At 42.6% G+C, this 27,976-nt stretch overlaps 1 protein-coding gene across 4 annotated transcripts in view; it reads right to left on the reverse strand.

Annotated features, from left to right (window-relative positions):
* The window catches only part of TTC28 (tetratricopeptide repeat domain 28), a 561,828-nt gene that overhangs the window by 97,252 nt on the left and 436,600 nt on the right, over positions 1-27,976 (reverse strand). For all 4 annotated transcript variants that reach the window (XM_083146807.1, XM_083146798.1, XM_083146816.1 and 1 more), the window contains 3 exons: positions 22,654-22,783; positions 20,986-21,204; positions 20,635-20,800 (listed from right to left, as the gene is read on the reverse strand). In XM_083146807.1, coding sequence (XP_083002933.1) covers positions 20,635-20,800; positions 20,986-21,204; positions 22,654-22,783 — 515 coding nt within the window. The remainder of the gene's footprint in view (positions 1-20,634; positions 20,801-20,985; positions 21,205-22,653; positions 22,784-27,976) is intronic.

Here is a 27,976-nt window from a genome sequence, read left to right on the forward strand (position 1 = left end):
CATTTAATGGCATGCGATTTTTAGTAAGGTTCTGAAATCGCACATTATCGCATTTTCCGAAATCGCTAATTTTATTAAAAAATCGACTATTTAATGGGATGCAAATTTGCGGTGAAAAGTGCGATATGGTGCGATTTTAAGTCATGAAAAATGTGCGAATTAGTGAACATATGCAATTTTTTAGTAATTATAATGTGCAAATTTTTAGACGTGAGATTTTTTGAAGACAGGAAAAAAAGGTAAAAAAAAAGTAAAACAGAAAAAAAGGGGGGGGGGGAGGGGAGTCAGGTCCCCCTTCCTGAGCATAACCAGCCATGGGCTCATTAAGTCGGACTTGGTTCCAAAAATATCGGTACAAAAGTGAAGGGGTCCCCCGTATTTCCAAAACCAGCCCCAGACTCTTGGACCGGTCCTGGTTCCAAAAATACGGGGAATAATTAAACTGGGGGTCACCCATATTTTGGAAGCAGCACCAGGCTCCAACAGCCCGCGGTGTCATGCCACAGCCAGTGACACTTTTTACATAAGGTCCCCCAGGTGTACGATGCTCACCGTGACTGGTCAGCCTTGGACAGGGTACCTGGGGGGAGTGGGGACCCAGGTCAATAAAGCGGTCCTCCCCCCAGACTTCACCCATACAGGGCTGAGGCCCGGGGCTGTCCCTGGCCTCCGCGGTGGATGCCGGGCTGTTTATGAAGTTTATGAAGAAAAGAAGTTTAGGAAGAAAAGAAACATACTGACTTCTTTGGTGTGCAGTCCAACTTATATACGTCTCTGCGCCTCAAAATTTTAAAATAACTTAAGTCAGAGATTATAGTTCACAAACAGGCAATTATATTGTGTCTATTTTACCTATGCACGGAAACATCTTGCACACCCGTCATATAATGAGGCGCACAAGAGATATGCGGTCTCAGAAATGTGTTGAAAATGTAGTGCCCATTTCTGGGTGGTAACAAAAAGGTGGCTTAGTGCACACATAGAGATGGTCCATATTATGCTATAGGACTGTTGGGGTTGTGTCATTGAAAGTGGCTGTATATATAGGCCCTCATTCGCTCACACAGGAGGCCATACTTGGACTGATAATAGACATAAACTGTACATACGCTGATAGCTCGGTCCTTGCACATTTGGCACATTAATTTACACCAGGGAAGGGCTTTGTAGCAGCATTTGTATAAAGTTGCATATACTGTAGGCTATTACCATTACATGCAAACACAGACATGGATGCGTCCGAATTACAACCAGCCCCACAATTCTTAAATTCATCAATGTGTTTTTGACAGTTAAAATGTCAACATGTTGCAGTGACACACCAATTTAATAATTAAACCACACCATGTAATGTCATTTATGAACTAGGTGCAAACAGGAATGTATGTTATGGTATGTCCAACAGAACAAAGTATGAGAATGCTGGCATGGTCTTTTATGGGCACACGTGCGGCCTCAAATGACTGAATGAGGAGTGTTGGGAGACATGCTAGTGTAGAAAGTGAGGTTCTATTATGTGGTCCTGAAGACATATTTACTGCAAACAGAGGTAGATTACAAAGCTTTGGAGAGTGATAAACAGGAGAAAGATAAAGTGTCAGCCAATCAGCTCCTAACTGCCATGTCATAGGTTGTATTTGAAAATGAAAGGAGCGGAATGTTTGGTAGCACATCTTCCCCACAGTCACAGCACATACAGCAGATTCCTTGTCAGTTATACCCATTTTCCACTGAAATCTAAATCCCATCTAAATCACTTGAACGCAAATCAACCAAGAATTTTGCTCAGTGGAAAAGGATCCACCCAGGTTAGTGTATCAGGTATCCAACCATGGTAGCTAGGATTTTACCCTTGCAAGGACCTGGGTGATCTGCAGTGTAAATAGGTAATGTGGGCCGTCCGACCCAGGACCTCTTCACGGCATCATGAGATATGTCTTTCTGGTGCCATAAGATCATATAATCCCCATGTGCCAGCACTAGACCTGTGTGGAAGCTGATTCTAGGAGAAGACCTGGAAAACATTGACTGTTTGTGGTCATGAGGACCGAGTCTGAGAACCACTTCCCTTGTTGCTGTGTTTTCCCTAAAACAAGATTGATTGTGGTAATTTTGGAAAGACGTTCCAAATCCAAATTTGACCAATTTCAAAATCGATAAGAACACACTGCTTTATTTTTCCAACAGTCTTCTGTGGTCTTTTATAAACAAAAAGACATGCACATTCATTTTTAGTCAGAACTACAGTAGCTGTTGAGCTCTGACAACAAAGAGGGGTCCAAAAACAAAGGAAATTGATAATGGGTGATCACTGCCTTCATATAATGTGTGCAGAATGGCCTGGCAAGCTCTCTGGAGTATGATACAGTAATTTAGCTTCAACGTTATCACAAGCTCCTGTACAGCTGATAAGAATAAAACTCATATTATTTGACTGTCTGAGAGGCTCCTCATTCTGATAAGGCATGGCCCCAGAGGATACTAAAACAATTCTGTACAATGCAGTGACAATGGACATAAAGCTGGTGGTGTAGCCTTTCATTATATTCTGTTTATAGGGCAGGCTTGCTTCTTGCAGATGGTACCAGCATTAACGCTGACATTTAGGAGGGGTGTGGCAGCAAAATGACATGATTAATACAATGTAACAACTCGTATATGTCAAAAAAAGCCAAAACAGTTGTGAAATACTTGGATAATAATGCTGTTTCCTGCATGGACATGAAATGTGATATCATTATATCCTTCCACATAAAAGCGAGACAGCAAATGGAAAACACAAAGAGTGGGAAAAAGCGGAGGAAACACTGGCATGAATAGAAATTGTGTTAACAGGAGATGAGAGGTTCAGAAAGGCTCTACACGGATCACATATTGGCCCTTATTCAGATCTGATCATCGTACAAATTTGTTCTCAAAATGGGCAAAACCATATGCACTGCAGGTGGGGCAGATGTAACATGTATAGAAAGAGTTAGATTTGTGTGAGTTATTTTGTTTCTGTGCAGGGTAAATACTGGCTGCATTATTTTTACACTGCAATATAGATTTCAGTTTCAACACACCCCAACCAAATGTAACTCTCTCTACACATGTTACATCTGCCCCATCTGCAGTGCACATGGTTTTTCCCATTTTGAGAACAAATTTTTACTGCAATCAGATCTGAATAAGGGCCAAAGTGTAAGACAACACATAGACTCCAAATACAAAATGTCTGCAAAGCAACATCTACAATCATCAATTTATTTAAAAAAAATAAAACTGTAAATTAATGGAAACAAAAACACACGCAGAACAAAGGACCTGATTCAGACCTGCTCGCTAGGCTGCATATATTCGCTTCCTAGCGAGCATATAAACGCTGCCCAGCAAAATGAACGCCCACTGAACTGAGTGAATCCCCGTGTTACACTTACACATGAGCTCACATCGATTTCTCACCATTGAATGATTTTTCCTCTGTTCGTTATAAAAAAGCGCAGACACCCACCATCGGGGACGAATTTAGAACTGTATGAACCGTTCTGAATTGGTCCCAAAGTGACTTTTCATCACAGAAAAACTTGTTCTTTTGTTTTACTATGAATTGATGTCACGACGGCCTGCGCCTGTCTGGTGACACTTCACATATGACCCAATAGATAGACAGTCTTCTTTTATACACATGTATATAATCCTTAAACCCATAAAATGTTTAACAACCTTAGAGTGTCTTTTCTGTAGGACTATTCTCAGCTATTAAAATGATGTATTCCCACTAATTTCCCTGAGCGCTGGATGTTACAAACAGTAAAAGCAATTGAAAACCTAATGAAACGCTCCTGATGGTAACAATAATGTCTGTTTTGCACTAAAACTCTGAGATCTGTATATAGAGAAAAGAGTGGTGTCAAATGTTAGTGAAATTATACTAGCACTCTAGAGGCAAGCTAGAACAGAGCAATATCAATATGTGCATTACTCCTGTAGAATACTTATGCCAGTTTCTGTCAGTGTTATACAAAGTATCTGTAATTAGATTTATTGAATTCATTTTAAATCTTTTTTTCTTGTGCATCTGACAAACAATGTACCATCTGTTTCAATGGAGGCACTTTAGCTGGATTTGGCTGTTCTATATAAAATGACTTCATAGAGAATTATAAATTTGCTGGTTGAAGCAAGGCTAGCCAATTTATTATTATGGTGGGAAATATCTCAAAATGGCCGGAGTAGAGGGGGTGTATTCTGTATGTGCAAATTCAGAATGGTGGTAGACAAACACCGGTTTGCTGATCTATTCGGTTGTTAACCCGAGCTTCAAGCCACCGGTAAGAAGAAGTAACAGTAGTCATCTGACCTACTATGGCTCTCCTTTTTAATTATTTTGTTTTTTAAATGGAATAATTTAACATAAAAAGGTCCTAATAAATATATGTTGTATAACAGTACAGTATGTCGATAGACAGTTTGTGGCACAGAAATACATGAACCCCAACTGCTTTCATGGGACAGTCCCATTTTTTGTGGCACTATCCTTCTGTCCCACCTAGTGGGGGCAATGAGAAGGCTTCCTGTCACTCGTTACTCTGCTTAGGAGAGCATCGGTGAATAGATGCCATGCATATGACAGTAGCTCACATAGCACTGGGCATACACCCACAGTGATGAAAATGGGAGGCACCCCGGTGACATGGCCATTTCCTCAATCAATGATTCAGTGTTGGGAAGTTTAGTAATATTATAACTAGTGTGAAAAACAAACTGTGTAGTAGAAGCATACTAGACTGTAAGCTCCTTAGAGCAGGGTCCTCTTCCCTCCTGTTCTCAAAGCACCCTTCTTGCATTTCAACTACAGCTCTCTTACTCACCTACAATCTATACCTGCATCTCTTCTCATTCACTTCCCTATATCTCAGCTGTATTGTGTACTAAGAATTGTGCTTAAATTGTGTTATGTCCAGTTCTGTGTACCCTGTACTGTTCTAATGTGTTCTATATGTAGGGCGCTGGCTGGTGCAATCACCATGTGGCACCGCTGAATGGCTGCCTGGGTGCTGCACAGCTCAGTAATTATATGTTCCCCATGTCCGTGTCCCTGATTAGAGTACATCTAGTATATATATATATATATATCTGTACTGTTACTGGCTACATATCTGGCTAGTGCAATCACCATGTGGCGCCGCTGAATGGCTGCCTGTGTGCTGCACAGCTCGGTAAATATGTTCCCCATGTCCGTGTCGCTTATTAGAATGCGTCTAGTGCATATCTGTATGTTTGATGTATATATGTACTGCCATTGTTGACTGTTCCTTGTACTGATAACCCTTTGTATTACAGTATGTGCATTGTTATTTTTATTATTATTATTTATTGTAAAGCGCCTTGAGTCCTGTTGGATAAAGTGCGCCATATAATAAAATTCTATGTTTCGTTACATTAGAGATAATTTTAAAGTCCAGGGACTGGAGCGCATTGCAAAGGCAGCTCTTATCAGGAGAGCTGGCCGTTGTGTTACTAGTCACATATGTTAGTACATATGCAATTAGTATTGTTATGAAGGGTGTCAGGATGTACCCCAAGTGGTTGGTACATTCTGCCCAGTGTATGCCTGTGATATCTGTCGTTCTGCCTGTCGTTCTGAAAGGCATTTTATCTGTCTGGGTATGCCTAGCATAAGCTGGATCTGGATTATTATTACTGAGAACTAACATGGCTTCATTAATAAAACACATTGCTATATTAATAGTAAAATATGCCATTATTCCAATATTCCTACAGCATTTTACAGCAAACTAGGGAACCCGGTTTGAGCTCCAAATGGCTCTTTCCCGCACTGTCATTTAATTATCTGTAATAAACATTGGATGAGTAACTGTACATAAGAAACAACACCCAACAACATAGTCATAATTAAATTTATTGCAGCCCATACCACTATATTGCAGGGGCAATTTAAGCTCTCCCATAGATTCTGTTCCATTTAAAAACATTCCCCAACACAGCAATAAAGACATTTTATGTATTTGTTTTTCTAGGATCTTCAGTGGTTACCTAAAATAATGAAGGGATTCCATGTTGTCCCTAGGTCAGAGCACCCTATGCTCCTGTCCCCCTTTAGCAACGGAATGATCTACTTTACCGTAATTCTGCCCTCAAACAAGAGTTTCCCCTTAAAAAAATGTGCATTAACTTAAAGGAAAGTGAACGGCCATTTTCTGTAGCTTGGAACACATAGCAGAAAGTGGCAAGATTCACGCTAGTCTCCAGAGTGAAAGATAAAAAACGGGATTTGTGCAGATACGTCAACTCTCATTGACTTCCTTTTGTATTATTTATCTGAACTCAGTGAGCAGTAAAACAGCCACAGTTTCAGCAGCGCAGGGACAGCAGAGAACAGACAGAATAGTATATCCTCTATGCTTCTTACAAAATGCAAGAGGACAGACAATTTGTGGAGGAGAAACTTCCTCCTCTTCTGATTTGTAATGTACAGAGGAATGTGTTTGCCTTATTTAGACATGCACTCACAGAATGGGAGATAGAACAAGGGCGGCCCACTATACAGTGTGCAATGCTAGAGTTGGATGTACGGCCCCCGGGGGTTCCACATCAGAGCCTCAGCTCAATACACACAGCGGCGACCACATTAGAACTAAAAAGAATTAACTGATACGTTCACACACAAAACAAGGAAAATCCTACTGATGTTAAACATCACAACAGATGCTTATACTGGTATACGGTTCACAAACACTTGGATATGGTTAAACATTTGGCACAGAGCAATGATGTCTCGTCAATCCCACATCAATAGCGAATGCATGTATAGGAAAGGGACTAGAGCAAATGACTAAATCGACATTATAGACTGTGCCTTCGCTCACACAGCACAAATTAAAAGCAGCACTATTCTTGTTTCATTTAAATTCCAATAAATAGTCCAATGGTAGGTTTAAAGAAGTCATTAAAACAACTATACACTGAAAAGAAAAAAAATGACTATTTACAGAACAAATACAAACAGTAAAACTACTGCAGAACAACTAGCAATCTTCTGGTGATTCCTAACATCTGAAACTAAAGGGGCTATTCGGAACTGATCACATGGCAACGCAAGCGATTATTGATAAACTGCGCATGCATACGGATTGTAACGAGCATGCGTGAGGCCGTCCTGTGATAAAAACCTGCTACTTTTTGTTATCAGTGGCCGTACGCTAGTTGATTGACAGAAAGCCGGCATTTGTGGGTGGAAACTGGACGTTTTGTGGGAGTCTCAGGGAAAACCCAGGCATGCCCAGGCATTTGAGGGAAAGTCATGTGACGTCAGCTCCGGCCCCGATCAGCTTACTTCTATCGCAGTCGCCGGGTTTAAAGTGGTCCTGGAGAGGTGGTGGAACTCCTTTTCCCTAACACTGACCCCCCCCCCCCCCCCCACCTCATTAAGCAGAGCCTAGACCAGTGCCAGGGAATTTGTGCCCTGCCTCCCATAAAGCGGTGCACTTACCCCCCTGTCGGAGTACCAGCAGTCATGATTCCAATGTCAGTATACTGACTGCCGGATTCCTGACTGTTGGGCTGCCATACCACACACCTACAGGTGGAATAGAGCTGCACTGGGTGGTACCAACTATGGGAGCAACACCAAAACAGCACATTGTGTCACTGAGCAGACGTGCAGAGAGAGTCTGGTGACTGCCTGAAGCACTGGGCAATGGGACAGTCATGCCACCATAGTGGCACAACAGACCACGCCTCCTTTTTCCCCTGGAGGTAGATGGCCACAGTGGAGGCAGGCAGCAGATAGCAGTGAGAAAGAAGTGCGTGGCAGCACAGAGGGATTACATCACTCAAGGGCCCTTGCTTCATAAACATGAGGACATGCCACCTTCACAAGCAAATACACCATAGGAGCATGGCCACTCATCTGCCACAGCCGGTGAAGCCACTGTGAAGGGGTATCGATCCCATTGTACCACACATGCCTGGCTACCTGCTACTTGGTGGGATGGCCAATGAATTTATTTGCTTGGCAAGCCCTGGCACATCATATGCCAAAGACAAAAGTCATTATTTGGTCACTTAAATAAAAATAAAAATTTGGATTAACAAACATAATAAGGCTATGGCTGTTCAGATGAGGATTGTGTGTGACTTAGCATGACTCTCCACTTGAGTTGAATTATGTGCACCCAGAGAAGTGGCACTGATTTCAAGTACAATTGTAGGAACACGGTCATAGATAGAGTTGAACGTGCTCACACACAACACTTTACCTTCCACTAGACCTCATAAAATTGGAAGAAATGTAAACAGTTCATAAGATGCGATTCCTTCCTAGCAATGATGAACACTTGATTGAAGGTGCAAACACGCTAAGAAATTGGTGTAAATAAAAGGATTGTATGTCTGATTGTATCTGTGTGCACCTACCTCTACTCATGAAGTTACCTTGGGTAACTAGTCTAACCTCCTTGCTTCAAACTATTAGGTTCATATTAAAGATGAACATTTGATATTCACTTGGTTCTTTCTGCCACATTCAGATCTTTATTTATTACTTTTTTAGTTCTAATTTTGGTGGGAAGAACAGATTAAAAACCGCAGCACTCATCTCTAGTCCATACTGTTATTTTCAGCTGTGATCTAATATAGCTGTGTATACACTTCTACCTTATGCATCAATTATTTTAACATTTTTAGATAAGATCCGTGAGCCGGATCCTCTGATATTTTGCTTTATTGTTTGCTACAGTATTTGTAAGTATTTGTTTGTTCAATAAAAAAGGAATACTTACAGTATTTATGGTTTGCGGAAAATGTAAGCAGTTAAGACTTGTGGTGTTAGTAATTATGTGCATGTGAGTGAGGCCCAATCAGGGCCGGCGCCACCACTAGGCAAATCTAGGCATTTGCCTAGGGCGCCGGCCACTGGAGGGCGGTATTTCGCCCCCCCCTTGCCGCCCGGGTACCTGTCCTGTGGCGTATATGTGCGTAAAAGCTGGCGGCGGCGGCAGCGGGGGGTCCCTGCAGTCAATAAGAAATAACGAGCGCTATCCGCCGGGCTATGCGGAAGCGCTTCTGTTTTGGAAACACTGGCCGCACGCTGATTGGCTGAGATTCAGCCAATCAGCGTGCGCCGTGCGGCCAGTGTTTCCAAAACAGAAGCGCTTCCGCATAGCCCGGCGGATAGCGCTCGTTATTTCTTATTGACTGCAGGGACCCCCCGCTGCCGCCGCCAGCTTTACAGCGCCGCAGGACAGGTACCCGGGCGGCAGACACCAGGGCGCCCCCACCCCGACTTGCCTGGGGCGCTCTGGTGCCTTGCACCGGCCCTGGGCCCAATGAAACATGTCATTCATAGTTGGCCAACAAACAATGTGCACTGAAATTAATATTCATGAAGGGCCTTGCATTACATACTGTAGCTCAACAGCACTATTCTTGCCAAATCAGGACACCCATATGCATATGTATGTTTTCATACACACTTCTGAGGTTAGATATGCCAGAAATCTTTATCCCAGGATGTTTAAATGAAAACATCTCTGGTGATAACCACTATGACTGACCTGAGAAACTGGGATACCAAGGGTGCACCGAGCCAACCCATCTATTACTTATGCAACATCTAGAAGGATTGGAACAAGAGCCGCATCAGCACTTGTTTGCTATTCATATGAGCCTTAAATCAGTTGACAGATGATTTTATTCTAATACAATTTGTAGAAAATCTTTAAGCTTGTGGAAATGGTAAATATGGTAGCTGCATGATTAAAGCTAAGTGTAGTACTAAAATAGTTGAATATTTGAGTCTCTAGAAATACATTATTATTTTCATTTTTGTAAAAAACAAAGTTTTAAAAGTTCCACTGTCATCCTTGTTAAAATGTAGTTAAATGGTTAAATGCTACAAGCCATCTCTTAACTTGTGCATGACTTATCCATCACAATAACATCACAGGTGAAATTTAATAGGATGCGAGATTCACAAAGTGAGAGATTTGGTAAGAAATCTCCAGTTTTTTAAAAGCAGCAATCATTTAGTCTTCAAAATCAAACTGGTTTTGCAATGTAAATGATTGCTACTTTAAAAAAAAAATGGAGATTTCTTACCAAATCTCCACTTTCTGATTCTCTCATCCTATTAAATCTCCCCAAACATGTCTGAACCACCAGGCTGATTAGATTGTAGGTGCATGTTGTTTACTTAGCTCTATTAAAGGGTATGTATATGCCCAAGCCTATCACTGCATTATTGGAGTGTCACAGGCCTATACGGCTCTACAGTACTTAGCTCACGATGTATTGATAGCTTATCATTTTAATTTTTACAGTTGATCTTTTATCACCTAACTTCTATAAAACATACTTTGGTTTGGAATTTACATGTGTACTAACCTCCTTGCTCACATCTGTTATGCACCTCACAACTTAAAAGTATCTTCCAGTAATTTCCCGGTTAAATATTACTGACATACAATTAAATGTACAACAATTTAGGCTAACCATATACTAAAGTGATCTATTCATCAAGCTAATGTGTGTTTTTTTGCTGATTTATCTATCTGAGGTTTTTGCCAGACAAAGGGTCATTTTGAAATCTGGTCTATTTATTAAAAGCTTAAGATGGTTAACCGAGAAAAACTCCATCCTCAAAGAGCATTATGAAGATGGCAATACTACCTAATTGATCAAACTTGCTCCCAGCAGCTAAAATCAGCTCCATTGCCCTCAGGCAAAGAGTTGGCAAAATGAGCTTTGCCATCGGCCACGAATACACAGTAGTTTCTGACAGGGCTAACTAGGAAGTGATGTATTGTAGGGTCTGAGCTTGCCTGGGGGTGCCTAGGCCAGTGATGGAGGGTGAATGAACCCTTGATCATGCCCTCTCTATCACTTGGGCCTGCATTACTTCAGAGCAACCCATATAATTCAGGGTGTTGTGTCCTAGCTGGTGCCTACCAGCTATCACCACAATTCTTTTCTCCAAATACAGCTGATGGGAGTGTGCAGGACATGTTTAACTAGTCCTGCAATGAAAGCATTTCTTTGGCAGGTAGAAATGTAAAACCATGTGAATGGAGGTGTATGTCTCAGTAACAAAATAATATAAGCTAACTTTAGGAAACCTATAAAGTGAGGTATTTTTTACATAGCAAGCGCAGCTTGAGCAGCCAGGAATGGACTTATATCCTTGGCACTCAGGAGTCAGTTGATGGTTTTGGCACACATTGATAAGTGTAGTAGTAGACACAGGTTCACAGGAAATCCAGACAGTCTGTTTTTCTAAGCACAATGAGCCAAACTTTGAAATACCTTGAAGCTGGAGTTAGAAAATTACTTCTGATCACTTCATCAATTGCATTTTTAGGATAGATTATAATGGAATGCTGAAAATTCACACTGGGAAATGTGTAAGCAAAATGATGAAATAAAATATGGAGTTATAGAACTGACTCTAAATCATAGTTCACTATAAGCATAGGCAGGGTAATAGCAACATGTGAGCTCTCAACCACACTTACATTTAAAGTACACCAGCCATCTCTTTCCCAATGGCTCCGGATACATTCTTGGAAATGGGTGTGTTACAAAATGTTGACAGACAGAATGCTGACACTAGAATATTTATATGCTCTGAATATCGACATTGACAGCAAGAGGTAACATGCCTTGGAGAGAAATACAGTAAAGAACTTGAACATAGCAACCAATCAGCTTCTGTCAATTTAAAAACTGTACAAGATAAATAGGACAATCTGATTGTTTGCTTTGAGCACTGTCTACACTTTCTCACTCTCGATTTATCTTGAATGTCAACATGGTCATAATGTCCTGGCATCAGACCTTCCAACATTGAAGAGGTACGAGGAGGGATGCTGTTGCGAGATGAAGGCATGCCCCAAAATGTTGGGGGCATGGCCTAGCAGGAAGGGGGTGTGGCCTGTACTTGTGACGCTCCTGTGAGGTCATTTTCGCCGCTGTGAGGGCATGACTAGATGCTGTACATATTCACGGGTAACAGGGGGGAATGTCCCCAGAAAAGGGGACGTTCCAGCAGGAAAGTTGGACAGTTGGGAGGTATGTGTCATTGTTGACATGGTGTATAGCGTTTTACAAGGTACTTGTTTCCTAGCACGGCCACAATCTGGAGTAATCGTGTCCCTTAATTAAGGGACACGATTACCCCCGATGGACCCGATTTCTTTTGAAATCAGGTCCATTTTGCCGGCTAGGATACAATATCGGGGGCATCGCGTCGGTCGGGACCATTAACATTGGTCCCGACGCGACCGACGCGATGCCCCCGATATTTCCATAGGCTTCAATGTTAAAAAATATTTTAACATTGAAATCTTGTCGGGAAAGTTAAAATATCGGGGGCATCGCGTCGGTCGGGACCATTAACATTGGTCCCGACGCGATGCGACGCGATGCACCCGATTTTTGCATAGGCTTCAATGTTAAAAGATTTTTTAACATAGAAATGGTGAAAAAATGTGAAAAAATGTGAAATGGGCCAATATGACCCATTTCACATTATAGATGTCCCCGTCGTCACCCCACGATAGACGCCAACCCGAAGCGTGGCGAGCGCAGCGAGCCCGCGAGGGGCGGCGGTGCGCGTCCTCCGACCTTTTCATTCCCCTACTATCCACGTCGGCGTGGAGTTGAGAATAGAATAGTGTGGCGAGCGCAGCGAGCCACCGAGCCCGAAGCGTGGCGAGCGCAGCGAGCCCCGCGAGGGGACGCGGATACCTTCACAGTTATACGCGTCCCTTCGCGGCCTTCACAGGTGTCCGTGGCGACGCGGACACCTGTGAAGTCCGCGAAGGGACGCGTTTACCTGTGAAGGTATCCGCGTCCCCTCGCGGGGCTCGCTGCGCTCGCCACGCTTCGGGCTCGGTGGCTCGCTGCGCTCGCCACACTATTCTATTCTCAACTCCACGCCGACGTGGATAGTAGGGGAATGAAAAGGTCGTAGGACGCGCACCGCCGCCCCTCGCGGGCTCGCTGCGCTCGCCACGCTTCGGGTTGTCGTCTATCGTGGGCTGGAGTTTACGCGCTTACATTTGGGGGGGTTGGGAATTTTTTTCATTTAATCCAATGTAAAATTGGGTCCCAGGGACCCAATTTACATTGGATTCAATGAAAAAAATCGGGTCCAAAATCGGTCGGTCGCGTCGATCGCATCGCATGCGACCAAATCGCATGCGATGCGATCGACCCGATTTTTCCGACACGACCACCCCGATCTAAATCGGTGTGGCCGTGCTAGGAAACAAGTACCTTTTACAATATTAAAGCTCTAACCACAGCCTAACCCAACCATAATGCTAACCCTAACAACACTCACAATGTCATCATTATGTTGACATCCTGAATGTTGGATTTCTGGCCATGTCAATATTCGGAATGTTGACCTAATGACTACAAACCTCAGGACATGGCTGGTGGTACAATATGATTAACCAACACTTAAAATAGAATAAGGAACTGACTTCTGATATAATATGGGTCACCTACTGTATGGTCAATTTGTTGGAAGTAGCTGAAGGTACAATGGGGCAGATGTATTAAACCTGGTAAAGTGATGGGGGAAGGGGGGGCATGGCCTGGAGTAGCTAGGAGGAAGACGTGTCTGCCTGCTCTCCCACTGGATACAGCAGTGGGTTATCGCACCTGCATCCTCCGGGCTGTTCCGGTGAACTTTCTGTCTTGCTTATATGTATATATATATATATATATATATTTATATATATATATAGCTTTGTACAATGTCTGGCACTCCCCGCTCTCCAAAAGTGAACTACCCGGGTGCCTTCCCAAGGTGGGTATACCACCAATACAGTGGAGGAACAGATGGGCGTCACTCTGGGTCTCATGCAAACAGGTGATACTTTAATGTGTTAAAACAGTCAACGCCGTTTCGGGATTACTCCCGTCGTCAGGACCCACACAACCTGTCCTGAAACGGCGTTGACCATTTTAACACATTAAAGTATCACCTGTTTGCATGAGACCCGGAGTGGCGCCCATCCGTTCCTGCACTATATACTGTATATATATATATATATATATATATATATATGTATATAGTCACACGACTGCCGTTTCTATGTTGATTCATATTGCAAATATTTCTTATATGTGACCTAGCTGCTGTAATTTTTTTTTGTTTTTTCTTTTTCTATCTTAGTTTGTTGTTCTATTACATAAAAATCAATAAAAATTATCAAATTAAAAAAAAAAACCTGTTAAAGTGATAAAGTGGTGATAAAGTGAAAGGTGATAATGCACCAGTCAATCACCTTCTAACTGCCCTTTTTCAAACACAGCTGATTGGCTGGTGCGTTACCACTTTCTACTTTATCACTTCTTAAGGCTTACTGTATGTCTGCTTCTATGTGAGGAAACTACTGGCCTAATGTTACAGTGCTGAGGGGGTTAATCCAAGAGCACTTTCTGTTTTCTATTTTATGAATAATATATATGGTTAAACATGGCACAACAGTGGGATACATACAGTATATATTTTGTTTATTTCAAATTGCGCCTCAATTATATACTTAGATTTTAACTAGTTTATTACAGGTAATGAAACATTTTGAGAGTACATCTGGTAATTGTGTCCCCTTAGACTGCACATGGGCTCTGGATAAGTAACGCTAGCTCTGTACTGTACAAAACATTTTCCAACAAAAAAATAAAGATTATAGAGTAATGTTTTTCATTGCAAACTCTGTATTAATTATTAATCTGCAATCAGCCACAACCAGCACTTCGCCCCAATTTACTGAAGAGTTAACATATTTACTATTAAATATTTAATAGTAAATATATCAATATGCTACTAAAAAAGTATAGCTCAGATTATGGCATTCATCGTTAGAAACATGTAATTACCTTACCATTTTGCCCTGATAATTAAGCCAGCTGTAAAAAGACCTAATAATACTAATGCTAGAAATTGGTCTAAATTGCAGCCCATGTTGTCTGTAGGGGCCTGATTCTGGTTCACTTGCAAATGCAAATTTTCTCTCTAATGGACAAAACCATGTGCACTGCAGGGGGGCAGATGAAACATATGCAGAGAGAGTTAAGGCTCCCATACACTAGAACGATTTTCCACGATTTCAGCCGATTACGACAATTCGGGTCGATATATCATCTGAAAAGTGCCACATCGTTTGTGTTTTCCATCTGATCCGATGCGCGGTCCCGTGAGTGTTGGATAGGAGCCCCTAGGTTGGGCGGTCTGCATCTGTGATTTATCGGAATGGGATGGAATCAGATGGAAAAAGGAGTTCTTATTACACATGCAATATATCGCCCCCTATTCCAGCCCATCAGATACATCTTATGGTATAATTATATACCATAAGATATATCCCATTCTATTTATCTTGGCTTTATCAATCAATTGCATGAGATATAACTAATGTAAAAAATTACACCAAAGTATCAAATCTGCTGTAATCACTACCGGGAAGGTTCAGGGGGAGTTTAAGTGAAATTGCATCCATCATCAGATACATTTATGTAGTGGATGTGGGCCTTGATTTGGGTTGTATTTTGTTTCTGTACAGAGTAAATACTGGCTGCTTTATTTTTACACTGCAATATAGATATCAGTTTGAAGTACAAACCACACGCAAATCTAACTCTCTCTGCACGTTACATCTGCCCCACCTGCAGCACACATGGTTTTGTCCATTAGAGAGAATTTGCTTTAGCAAGTGAACCAGAATCAGGCCCCATATGTAATCTGGTGACTCTTGGTGTTATTCTGCCATGCAGGTGACCATGGGGGGTGTATTATTAGACAGATAGGGCTTTATTCTAGTTCACTCTTTCTGACAAAATCCTTTTTAGATGGACAAAACCATGTGCACTGCAGGTGGGGCAGATGTAACTTGTGCAGAGAGAATTAGATTTGGGTGGGGGTTTACTTCAAAGTGAGATCTAATGTATATTGCAGTGTAAAAATAAAGCAGCCAGTATTTACCCTGCACAGAAACAAAATAACTCACCCAAATCTAATTCTCTCTGCACAAGTTACATCTGCCCCCCTGCAGTGCACATGGTTTTGTCCATCTAAGAAGGATTTTGTCAGAAAGAGTGAACTAGAATAAGGCCCTATCTGTCTAATAGCCCCCCCCCCCCATGGTCACGTGCATGGCAGAATAACACCAAGAGTCACCAGATTACATATGGGGCCTGATTCTGGTTCACTTGCTAAAGTGAAGTAAAGTAAGAGTGAACTAGAATAAGGCCCATAGTGTCTAGATAGACAGTCAATAGGTGGACCCTAAAAGGTTGAAATGAAAGGTCAACATGGGTTTTTAACTTTTTTTTATGTAAAATGTCAACAAGCCAGTTTTAAAACTATCATGAAAAACTCATGTCGACCTTGTCGTATGTCTACTTTTTTCATGCAGACATTTTGACCTTGTCGACCTTTTGAGGTAGACCTATTGACTCTCTATCTAGACACTGAAAATCTATCAACAGGAACCAGATGACCAGACAGACACACGCAGAAGCCAGAAGCCCATTTTGATATTGCTCCTATCCAAACCTACTAGCGGGCGAGGTACTGTATGTTTTGTGGGGGATTTACTGAATACTTAACACAACTAAAATAAAGACATGAAGACATAAATGAAATGAAACAAATTCCTGAATTTGTGGATCTGCGGGAAGAAGGCGGGACCAAAATTATGTAAGTCACGGATTTTCGCCTAGTCTCGCCCCCCCCCCCCCCATGTACATCATTGGTTCTCCTCTCCGGTCATCTCCCAGAGAGGCAACTTTAAATGTTGGTATGTATGCCCCAAGGCATACTTTGGCATGCGTTCATACTGGTGACTGTAATACATATGCCCAGTCCACAACCATTCAGCAAACATTTTTAAATGTGTACCTGGCAGTCTCGACAATGTAAAAATGCAAATGAGCAAAGTTCCGGGATGTTCTCTTTTGACAGGCACCAAATGCTCTAACTTGGGTACTAAGTAAGACTTCACTATTATAAGGGTTGAAAATTGTTTACTTTGAACCAAATACAAAGAAAATACAATAAAAGCAGAAAAAAAAAATTAACAAGACGTAATAGAAGCCAGCGATGCTGCCTATATCTGCGTGTGATGATAGTAGAGGTGCAGGGCTGGTGTCATTAAATATAACAGTGGTTGTGTGCAAAGAGCTTTTGTCAGATATCTCTTTCAGATCCTTGTGGATATCTCTTTCCTTGATAAAAATCCCCTGGAGGAACAGCTCAGACAGAAGATGTACCGGCTGTCAGGCTGAAACAGCAAATTATGCAGTTTTTTACTGACTTTCCCTGCATGCTGCTAGGTTGCCAAATATATTTTGTTTCTGTTTACATTATAAAAGGCCTCATCCTGCACTTTGTATTGATGCTGTTGACTTGAAACAGGTCATACTGTATTCACGAGTATTAAGAGCTGGGAATCAAGTCACTCTGAGAACTATTAAAGGAAGATGAGATTTCCTCTGTGGCAAGTCAGCACTTTGCGGAAGACAGCACCGCTGGTACAGCCAATGACATAAGTGGATAATCACGGTGCTTGGTAAAGGTAGATGGTTTTGGCATATACAATAATTTTACAAGGTCTAACAATCATGGTTAAAATCAAATAAAAATTGTAGGCAATGCACTATGTATAAGTGTGAATGCAAATGCAATATACTGTATATAGAATGCATTTTATTTTTGCATTCAGGGACACTACCTCCTGCTCTTGCTTACAGGTCTCAAAAGGCATGGTCATCTCCCGGGTATTAGTCTGCCCCAATTCTCTATGCCCATTGACCCATGAAATTGTGTGCACATCAGAGGCATGCCATGGTGAGCAGGATAGGCTTATCAAAACAAACTCTTACCTGTTCTGTCATTAAAACAGGCAAACGGAGACCCTTGTCCCAAACCACAACAAGGAAGATGGTGAAATGTCAATAACAAGTAACCATATCACTGCACACACAGCAGACCAAACTAGCTGCATGAAAAAAATGGACCTAGGTGGACTTCATAGCTGCAGCTGTCTGGGTACTATGGGGGTTATACAGACCTGATCACATGGCTGCAAATTCTCAGATGAGGATAGACTGCGCATGCATACATCCTGTGGTAGGCAGGCGCAGGGCCATCCTGCGATGTATTCCGGCTACTTTTTGATCACTGGCCATAGCCAAGTTGGTTGACAGGAAGCCAGAGTTTAGCGGTGGTAACTGGACATTTTTTGAGGGTGTCAGGGAAAACGCAGGGGTGCTTAAGCGTTTTAAGGGAAGGTGTGTGTGATGTCAGCTCTGACCCTGATCAGTCTGGTTCTATCGCAGTCGCTGGGAAAGTACTGGGGCTACACCCAGACTGCACACACTGGAAACATCATCCGATGGTGAGCGTCTGGCGAATGGTATTGCAGATAATCTCTGATTCATCTAATGTTCGCAAACCCTGCTAAGCAATCCTCAGGATGGCGCAGGGCGGGATGTCACTCTGACTGGGCAGCGTATGCTTGATCACAGGGCTCTGCAAATTAGCAGTGCAGCGATCAGGTGTGAATAACCCCCTATGATCTGTGAGTCTGTATATAATGACCGTGGCTGCGGGTCTATGCAGACGATGGAGCTTGGATGCCAATGCTCGGTGGGCCCCCTTGACTTTGTGGGCACCTGGACATTTGCCAGTTTAGCCACCCTGTACTTATAGTATGCCACTGGCCAATGTATCAATATATCAATGTAACACCTTTAGATGACCTTAAACTATTGTAGTCTCCAATTTTTTTAAATCTATTTATTTATTGACAGGGGTCTGAGTACTTGATATGCACATTAAAAACATGTATCCCTCTAAGAGATCTTTATACACACACCAATAAATTACTTTTTATTGTCCCAATATGTTGCAATAACAAGTTTTGCTTATTCAGGGAGGTGGAGAATGTCCAATACATACATCGGCCCCCTGTGTTCTCCTGTGCTATATGCTACAACACTGTGCACTGTACTAAGAGTAAAAGAAATAGCCGGTAATAATGACAGAAGAAGCTGCTGCAGATTTATCTCCTGTCACATCAACAATGGGATGTGTATACACTGGATGATAGGAGGATCCATACATCTTCATCGTACATTTAGTTGAGCCCCAGTGAGATGAAACTATTGTGTCCAAGACCTACAGGATATTCCTCATTACACCGAAACTATGACCATAACAATTTCTGTTCCTGCACTGCTGTGCAGTAACTGTGCGGGAGACCATTCTTCCAGAGAATCATTAGAGTCTTTGCTTTCTGTTGGCTTTAATACTGTGCACAGTGCTATAAAAATATGGTTGTGCTCTCTATATACAGGTACATTGGTCTAAGGGTTTGCTAGTAATGCAGTCTAAGCTTATTATGTGTATTGGAAGCTCAGACTGCTACAGTTCAAAGTTGGTGCACTTTGAGTGATGAGAACTCAGGCTGCGGTACTACGAGAGAGAGAAACTCAGGCTGGTGCACTACGAGTGAGGGGAAACTCAGGCTGGTGCACTACGAGTGAGGGAAACTCAGCATGGTGCACTACGAGTGAGGGAAACTCAGCATGGTGCACTATGAGGAGGGAAACTCGGGCAGATTTATTAAGCTTGGGGAAAGGGTAAAGTAGAAAGTGAAAATTACTCTTTTCTGTTGCTACTCTAAAGATTGTGCGCATCAAGAAATGCTCTGGGTGACGGATAATCTCAGACCACCAGTGTATGACAATTTTGTTTTGTTGAGCGCTTTGCGTTTTTGTGTTACAGTCAGCAATAAAAACACATGGGGTGAAATTTAATAGGATGAGAGATTCAGAAAGTGAGAGATTTGATAATCGGCAATCATTTACACTGCAAAATAAAACTGGTTTTGCCGTGTAAATTATTGGAGCTTTAAAAAAAAACCTGGAGATTTCTTACCAAATCTCTCACTTTCTGAATTTCTCATCCTATTAAATCTCCCCCATGGCATTTTTAATAGTACCGTTGTGCAACATCTTGTATAATGATATAATGGAAGCAACGTGTTGTAAAATGCTTATTATATAGTCCTTGTAATAATATATAATGGTTCAAATTTAACTTAGTTATTGTTACTTAAAAGTTTGCAACTGAAATGAATTAGTTGGGATTGTCGGGATCCTGATGATCAAAATTCTGACACCAAAAGGCTGAGAAAATCAGAGCGAATCCCAAATGTGCAAGAAGAGCATTAGGTTTACTTTTATGGCTAGGCGCTAGGGAGAAGGTTGGGCTTTGAGAGATGAGGGTTAGGGTTAGGCTTAGGGGTGAGTAAGGGTTACTCCCTGCAATCTGTCAGCATTCTGAGCATCAGGATTCTGTTGTGGGGATTCTGAGCATTAGGATCCTGACCGCCAGTATCAAAACCAACCCGATTTAGCCACATCTTCTCATCTGTATACCTCATCCCCAATTATTTTTATATGCAAATTAAGAACATAATAAAATAACTTGTTGTAGCCTTATATATGGCCACGAGCTTAAACTTTGGAAAACTTTGTCAGTCCTAATAAAATATATGTATATATGAGATGAAGGCACTCCAGTAGTACAAAGTCCAGAATGTAGCATACCTTGTGTAGTAAGAGTCCACTCCTAAGGTCTCACGGACATTTGCAATGTATTGCTCCAGTACTGAACTATTTGACCCCAGAAAATTCATGCTTCCAGATTCAGAGAAGTCACTACCATTTTCCAATGACATGTCTCCCAAATAGTATTCATGAAACTTTAAAATTCCTGCATACAAAAAGAAGCCGTAAGATATAAAAATGCCACAAAGAACAGCATCATTGGTGTGTAAGTTGATGTCCATGATCCATAGAGAGCAGAACAAATTATGTATAGTTTTTATTAGACAACCATATACATTTTTTCTTACAATGACTACTATCAGGCACTTAATAAAAGGAGTGCAGTCTTACCTGAACCAGGAGCAAGTAGCCAGCTGTAGAGATAGCCAGCAGCTAATGAGAAGTAGAGCACCAGTCCTCTTTGACTGTTTATGGTCTCTAGTATTTGGTCAATTGTCACAGGCGAGTAAGGGTCAGAGTCTTGCTGTCCAGTTTGCCGTTCAACAAGAAGATCAGCAAAAGCCCGTGTTCTTCCTCTTTCCGCAACTGCTAAAGCTTCATCATGATGTCCTATAATTCATAAATACATACATCTGTATATAAAGAACACCGCAGTTTTGTTACAGAATATATTTTAGATGTAGACAATTATGTCACTTTTCAAAATTGATGTCCATGGATTTTGACAAATAAAAGGCTCCAAATGAACAAAAACAAGTTATTGAGATTCATTGATGATTATTAAAGATGATGATGAAAGATATGCCAGCGTATTTTGCCCTCTTGGCCTGGAATCCCCAAGCACCTCTTTTCAGATGTGCATATTACAGATCTAAAACATCTCTTGACTGTCTGGGGATTCTAATGCAATTATTGCTTTGCTGTGTCTGTTGCTGTGTTTATTAAATGTTCTTTGTTTAATTATTTATATCAAAAAGACTGTTGATCTTAAGTGTAAATTTTTATGACTACTCCGCTGAGAAAATAATAATTCATCAATATACATGGTATGAAGGCTAGATTCATATAGCTTGCACAACCGCAATTACCGATTTGAGTGCTTTTCGATTGAGTACTTTTACCAGGCCGAGGTAGGAAGCACTTGTTAAGATAGGTACTTTGTAAGTGCCCTCAGCTTCTGCAACATCCTCTGGCACTGTGGCTCAGTACTGAAGAACTACCACTAAAGGACAATTATTCTTAATCCACAGCGGGAGTGAAAATGCTCTGTATATAGTATAATATGCACAATGGATGAACAATAGGAGCAAGCATAATCCTCTTTATGACATTATGCAGAGGATTCTGAGAGCGCTGAGACAGTCCAACAGTTATAGGCTGGAATGGAATAACGTTACAAAGGGTAGCTGCAGGGCCTGAATCTATTGTTAAAAGTAAATTGCAACCAAATGGATACAAATCAGTGTACCTTCATTAACCCTTTGAGTGCCAAGTGAATTTGGCAAAATTGGTGTGAAAATTGGCAAGCAAACATTTTTATTCAACATAATAACCTGCAATGTTTACCTTATATAATAGGAAATATAATCTTTTTACACAAATTTAAATTTGAATTTAAATAACAAATGTGAGCGATACTGGCATTTTTAGCGGACATTTTGCGCATCTCTAACAGAGATGCGTGCACTCAAAGGGTTAAATAATACTCCAGAAATGTATTTGGAGGGCGTGTGTTGTTTCTGTGACATTTCATATGTACTGTAAGTTCTCATTAGTTTAGTATTATTTATGTCTTATACCAGGGATCACTATACATACAAAGTAGATAGAGAAAATAGCAGTACTCCAGCAGTTTAACAAGAGACATAACACGCTGCCAACTGTGATTTAGGGACAGGTTACAACAACACTTCCTTTATGTTGCTGTGAACGGTATCTACTGAAGATAAATCCTTATTTGATGATTTAAAGACAGCCATTTATTTTGTGTATGGCAGGTCCACTTTAAGTGTCATGACAACAGCCCTTCTCGGTGACCAAAGATGCCGCTATACTTACCAAGACTGATGAGCACGCGCTGCAGTGCCTGGTATGACGACGTTTGCAGATCAAAGAGCGAAAGCTTATAATCAGTGCTGAGCTGGGCTTCGTGTCTTATTGTTTCAAATAACGCTGAAGCTCTGTAAAGCTGAAACCAGAGAAAACACTTTGCTCATTAAATATCTGACAACCTGTCTTGTAATGTAAGCTTCCTAGAGGGATTGCTGCTATTTTGGTCATTTCATACCATTGTAATTAAATTGGAATTATGTGAGCCACGCTATAGAAAGAGCAGATGCTGTGGTATATTTATTTACAGTAAGCAGTATGTTTCCATTTTACGTATATTGATTATGCTACATTTCTGAAATATGAACCTGCTGCAGCAAACACTGTAGGAATGTTAACGGGAAACAATGCTCTATTTATAGCTAACATTTTTCCACTACATTTTTATTTTCAGTTAAAAATTTGGGCATACTGCAAACAAATTCATATTTACCTACAAACGAAACCGCCTTTCCAGCTGCTCCCCTCCTACCTCCCCCCTGCCCTTCTCCGCCATCCTTCAGGGCCCTCCTTCCTCTTGTACTCAGCTCCAGCCCTACAGGGTGTGGCTAGTTTCTTTGGGCTGCTCACTCCTCTGGGATCAGCCCTGCACTGTTCTCACACTTGATGTGTTCCTCCCCCTTTCCCCTAAGTTCTTCCTTCATCCTTTATCTCTACCACCTTGGACCCAAGGGCACCTCCCCAAGACCCATACACATTGCCCCCCACCGCCTGTGGCATTCATCACTATAGGGGCACCAAAATATAATCTTTTGTGAGGATGCATCTACTGTACTGATGGCTTGGCCAGTAGTTCCAAAATGTGGTCCTCAAGGCACCGAAATAGTCCAGGTTTTGGGGATATGCTTGTGGTATAATCAAACTGACTGAGGTTCTGATTAAGCCACTTGTGTCTAAGCATGGTTATCGATTAAACATGGATTCTTGGGGAGCCAAAAGAACAATTTTTGGGAACCACCGAGGTAGGGTGATCACAGCAAAGCCATCTACTCACAATTGTTAGTATGTACTAAGAAGGTGCCATATGGCTGCATGAGCCCAAAGGTGCGACACACTGGATTGTATGAACCTAAAGGTTTTCACCCTTCTGAGCGATACAGTTCAAATTATCGGCCATTGTGTATATAAGGAACGATAAACGATGCACGCTCCCTCAAGTCTTTAATGGCGGTTTCTGTTGTCTATACATGCAGCTCAGTTTTGGCTATGCTGTTCACAGAAAGGTTTATATTACAAGACTCTACCTAGATTGTTTGTCCTGTTCAGTCTGTAGGCACAATATTATTTGTCCAGGACACTGGAAAGTTCAAGGGAAATTGTTCAACAATATCTTTCACTGAACACATTGTCTAGTGCACATACAAAAAAACAGAAATGATTCCCGGGTACTCTTTACCTAGAACGGCGCCCATCGCGGTGATCGCGACATCGCGGGCAGCACATAAACGGCCGCGACGCGATGCCTGCGATCACCGCGATTTTCCCATAGGGAACAATGTTAAAAAGCCTAATTGACCGCGATTTTGCATTCAATGCCTCAATGCCCGCGATTTTCCCATAGGAATCAATGTTAAATGGGCTACAGAGCCCAAATAGCCCCAATTAACCCTTAAATGTCCCCCCAATTTTTGTACGCCACCCCACAATCCACACCAACCCGAAGCGTGGCGAGCGCAGCGAGCCCGCGAGGGGCGGCGGTACGCGTCCTCCGACCTTTTCATGCCCTACTATCCACGTCGGCGTGGAGTTGAGAATAGAATAGTGTGGCGAGCGCAGCGAGCCACCGAGCCCGAAGCGTGGCGAGCGCAGCGAGCCCCGCGAGGGGACGCGGATACCTTCACAGTTATACGCGTCCCCTCGCGGACTTCACAGGTGTCCGTGGCGACGCGGACACCTGTGAAGCCCGCGAAGGGACGCGTTTACCTGTGAAGGTATCCGCGTCCCCTCACGGGGCTCGCTGCGCTCGCCACGCTTCGGGCTCGGTGGCTCGCTGCGCTCGCCACACTATTCTATTCTCAACTCCACGCCGACGTGGATAGTAGGGCATGAAAAGGTCGGAGGACGCGTACCGCCGCCCCTCGCGGGCTCGCTGCGCTCGCCACGCTTCGGGTTGGCGTGGATCGTGGGGTGGCGTACAAAAATTGGGGGGACATTTAAGGGTTAATTGGGGCTATTTGGGCTCTGTAGCCCATTTAACATTGATTCCTATGGGAAAATCGCGGGCATTGAGGCATTTTACAGTAAAATCGCGGTCAATCAGGCTTTTTAACATTGTTCCCTATGGGAAAATCGCGGTAATCGCGGGTACCCGATTTTGATGTACCCGCGATTTACCCGCGATGCCCGCGATTACCGCGATTTTTTACCCCCGACGCCCGCGATTCTGATCGCGGGCGCCGTTCTAGGTAAAGAGTACCGATTCCCGCACCAGTCTGTTATATTTATGATGAGACAATCTTATCTCCTCTTAATATTCTGTGGGAGAATTTCCTGGATATTTCTAAGAGGAGGTGCTACCTATTACTTGGACAAGGACACATATTTTTTAACAAGAAAAAGGTAAGTATAGTAAAGGTGCACTGAAAGTCAAAATTTCTAAGATTTAACTTTTATTTGTAATCATTAAAATCGGTGAAATATTTAAAATATATGAAAGAAAATAGAGAAAAAAGAAATATAGAATTTAAAATATGAATGACCACTGCTCCCCCGTCTAGACATTTTGCAGGGTTGTCTTGTCCCTGTATGTTTCCTATATGTTTTATTTTCATACTTTCTCCCTGTTTTCAATATCAGGAAGAGTTATTTCTTTGTGCTTAAATGTTGCGAACTCTTATAACACTTTGTATCAGGATTTTGTGTTACACTGTCTAGTGCGTATGGGCCTTTAATCCTTAAACCAGTGGTTCCCAAACTGTGCGCCGCAGCTCCCTGGGGTGCCGCAGCGCTGTCACAGGGGAGCCACAGCCAACAGCCCTAACGAGGCAGCCTGCTGGCAGCAGCATGTTTTTCTGTGGCGAGCCAGTCCTGTATTATTGAGCACTGTGAGCAGAGTCTGAGTCAGCCAGCGTGCAGTGCAGGCAGGATGGATCAATGCACTCAGGAAAGGTGGGCGGGTGTAGTCAGTTGCATGCCCGATGTCAGGGGGAGTCAAAGGGCACAGCCGATCTGAGGTTGCCCAAAGTAGGACCCCCTCCCAGTCAGTACCTCCATTAGCCTCCATTCGCCCTCAGCCCCCGGAACACCCGACAGGGTAAGGAAGGAGCTGCACGGCCTCGGCTACATGGGGGCGGAGCTTAGCGGGACTAGAGGGGGCGTAGCTTCAATTGCCAATAGGGGCGGAGCTTCACAGGACTCGGGGGAGGCTACATGCCTAAATGGGAGAGGAGAGGCTGCTGCATTTCCTGGCATACCCAGCCAGACTTCACTGTTAATTTGGTGGTAAGAGTAATGTGTGTGTGTGTATATGTGGGTTAGGGTTAGGCTTCTGGGGGAGGGGGGGGGGTAGGCAGCAGGGTATGAGAGTTAGGCAGTAGCAGGGCGGGTCTAGGTGAGATGGGGATTAGGCTACAGGGGGGAGGTTTTAGAGTCAGTGTGATAGAGCACAGACCGCACAGTGAGTGATTGCGTCACTGTGATAGAGCGCAGGTTGAGGGGTAAAGGAGAGCATCAGTGTGAAAGAGCGCAGGCCACACAGTGAGGGAGCCCATCAGTGTAATAGAGCGCAGTCTGCGGAGTGAGGGAGCATATCAGTGTGATAGAGCACATGCCGCATGGTGAGGGGCACTTCATTGTAATAGAGCGCAGGCCATAGGGTGAGGGAGCACGGTGGTGTGATTAAGCAGAGGCTGAACGGTGAGGGAGCATGTCAGTATGATCAAGCGTAGGAGTCAGTGTGATATTGCGCAGGCCACACGGTGAGGTATTGCATCAGTGTGATAAAGCGCACGTCACAGAGTGAGGGAGCATGTCAGTGTGATAGAGCGCAGGCCACACGGTGAGGTATTGCGTCAGTGTGATAGAGCACAGGCCACAGAGTGAGGGTGCATGTCAGTGTGATATTGTGTAGGAAGCAGGGTGAGGTATTGCGTCAGTGTAATAGAGCGCAGGTCACAGAGTGAGGGTGCATGTCAGTGTGATATTGTGTAGGAAGCAGGGTGAGGTATTGCGTCAGTGTAATAGAGCGCAGGTCACAGAGTGAGGGAGCACGTCAGTGTGATATTGTGTAGGCAGCAGGGTGAGGGATTGGTACAATGTGATAAGGCTCAGGCTGCATGGTGAGGGATTAGGTCAGTGCAATAAAATGAAGGGTGCGGGGTGAGGGAGAGCATCAGTGGGATAGAGCACAAGCTGAGGAAGCGTGTACATTTGATAGAGCATTGCCTGTGGAAATAGGGCTCTCAGAAATACCTTTAGCTTGCATGCATTTTCTGCACTGATGTTCAGATTCGGCCATCCTGAGATGGCAAATCTGAACACCACGGAGAAGCAGAAAGCAGAACTTTCCATCCCTTCATGCATTGCACTCACCATACTAAAGTATGGTAATGCAATTCAGCCCCGGAGTGCTGCTGGAGAAGTCAGGAACTGTATAAAATATATTATTTTTCCTTGAACTTATGTTTATTATTTTTGCAAACAAATTACAAATTGCAAAAAAAATACTAAAAGCATTATTTTGATCCAAATACTTAAAAAAATTGACAGTTCGGTAATTATTTTGGCTTAAGGGTGCCTTGATGAAATCATGGAGACCAGAAAGGGTGCCTTAAATGAAAAAAGTTTGGGAACCACTGCCTTAAACAATACTTATTTAATTGTTAAAAACACTAAACTTAGCTACACACGTTAGAAACAGCACGAACTCAAAAGGTTTCCACTCTCCGTCTGCTGACACAGAACTTTTTCTCACCATGCAAAGGGAATTGATTTCTATCACCTTTGAGGTGGCATTACCAGCTGCTTTCAATGGAGTTATAATCGGCCAGTATAATTATCCAAGACAAGACGCATTTAGCCTCCATTAATTAAATTAGCACAGATAAAGCAAGGTTTCAATAAAATAAACTACTCAGTTTAAATAAAGGCAAGCATCAAGTCTCCATTACTATCGTAGTTTAGCACTTGAAAGAAGGTCAGACAAGCAGTACACTGGGAGAAATTTGGATAAGATACAGTTAATATGTGAGCAAGTAAATGTGCAAATAAGAGCTTTTTACATTTTCTCCTATGTAATCCCCACATTAGTCACAAACCACAGAATGCAATAGCT

The sequence above is a fragment of the Crinia signifera genome, chromosome 1, assembly GCF_055691185.1.
Source record: "Crinia signifera chromosome 1, ASM5569118v1, whole genome shotgun sequence".
Classification (NCBI taxonomy): Eukaryota; Metazoa; Chordata; class Amphibia; order Anura; family Myobatrachidae; genus Crinia; species Crinia signifera.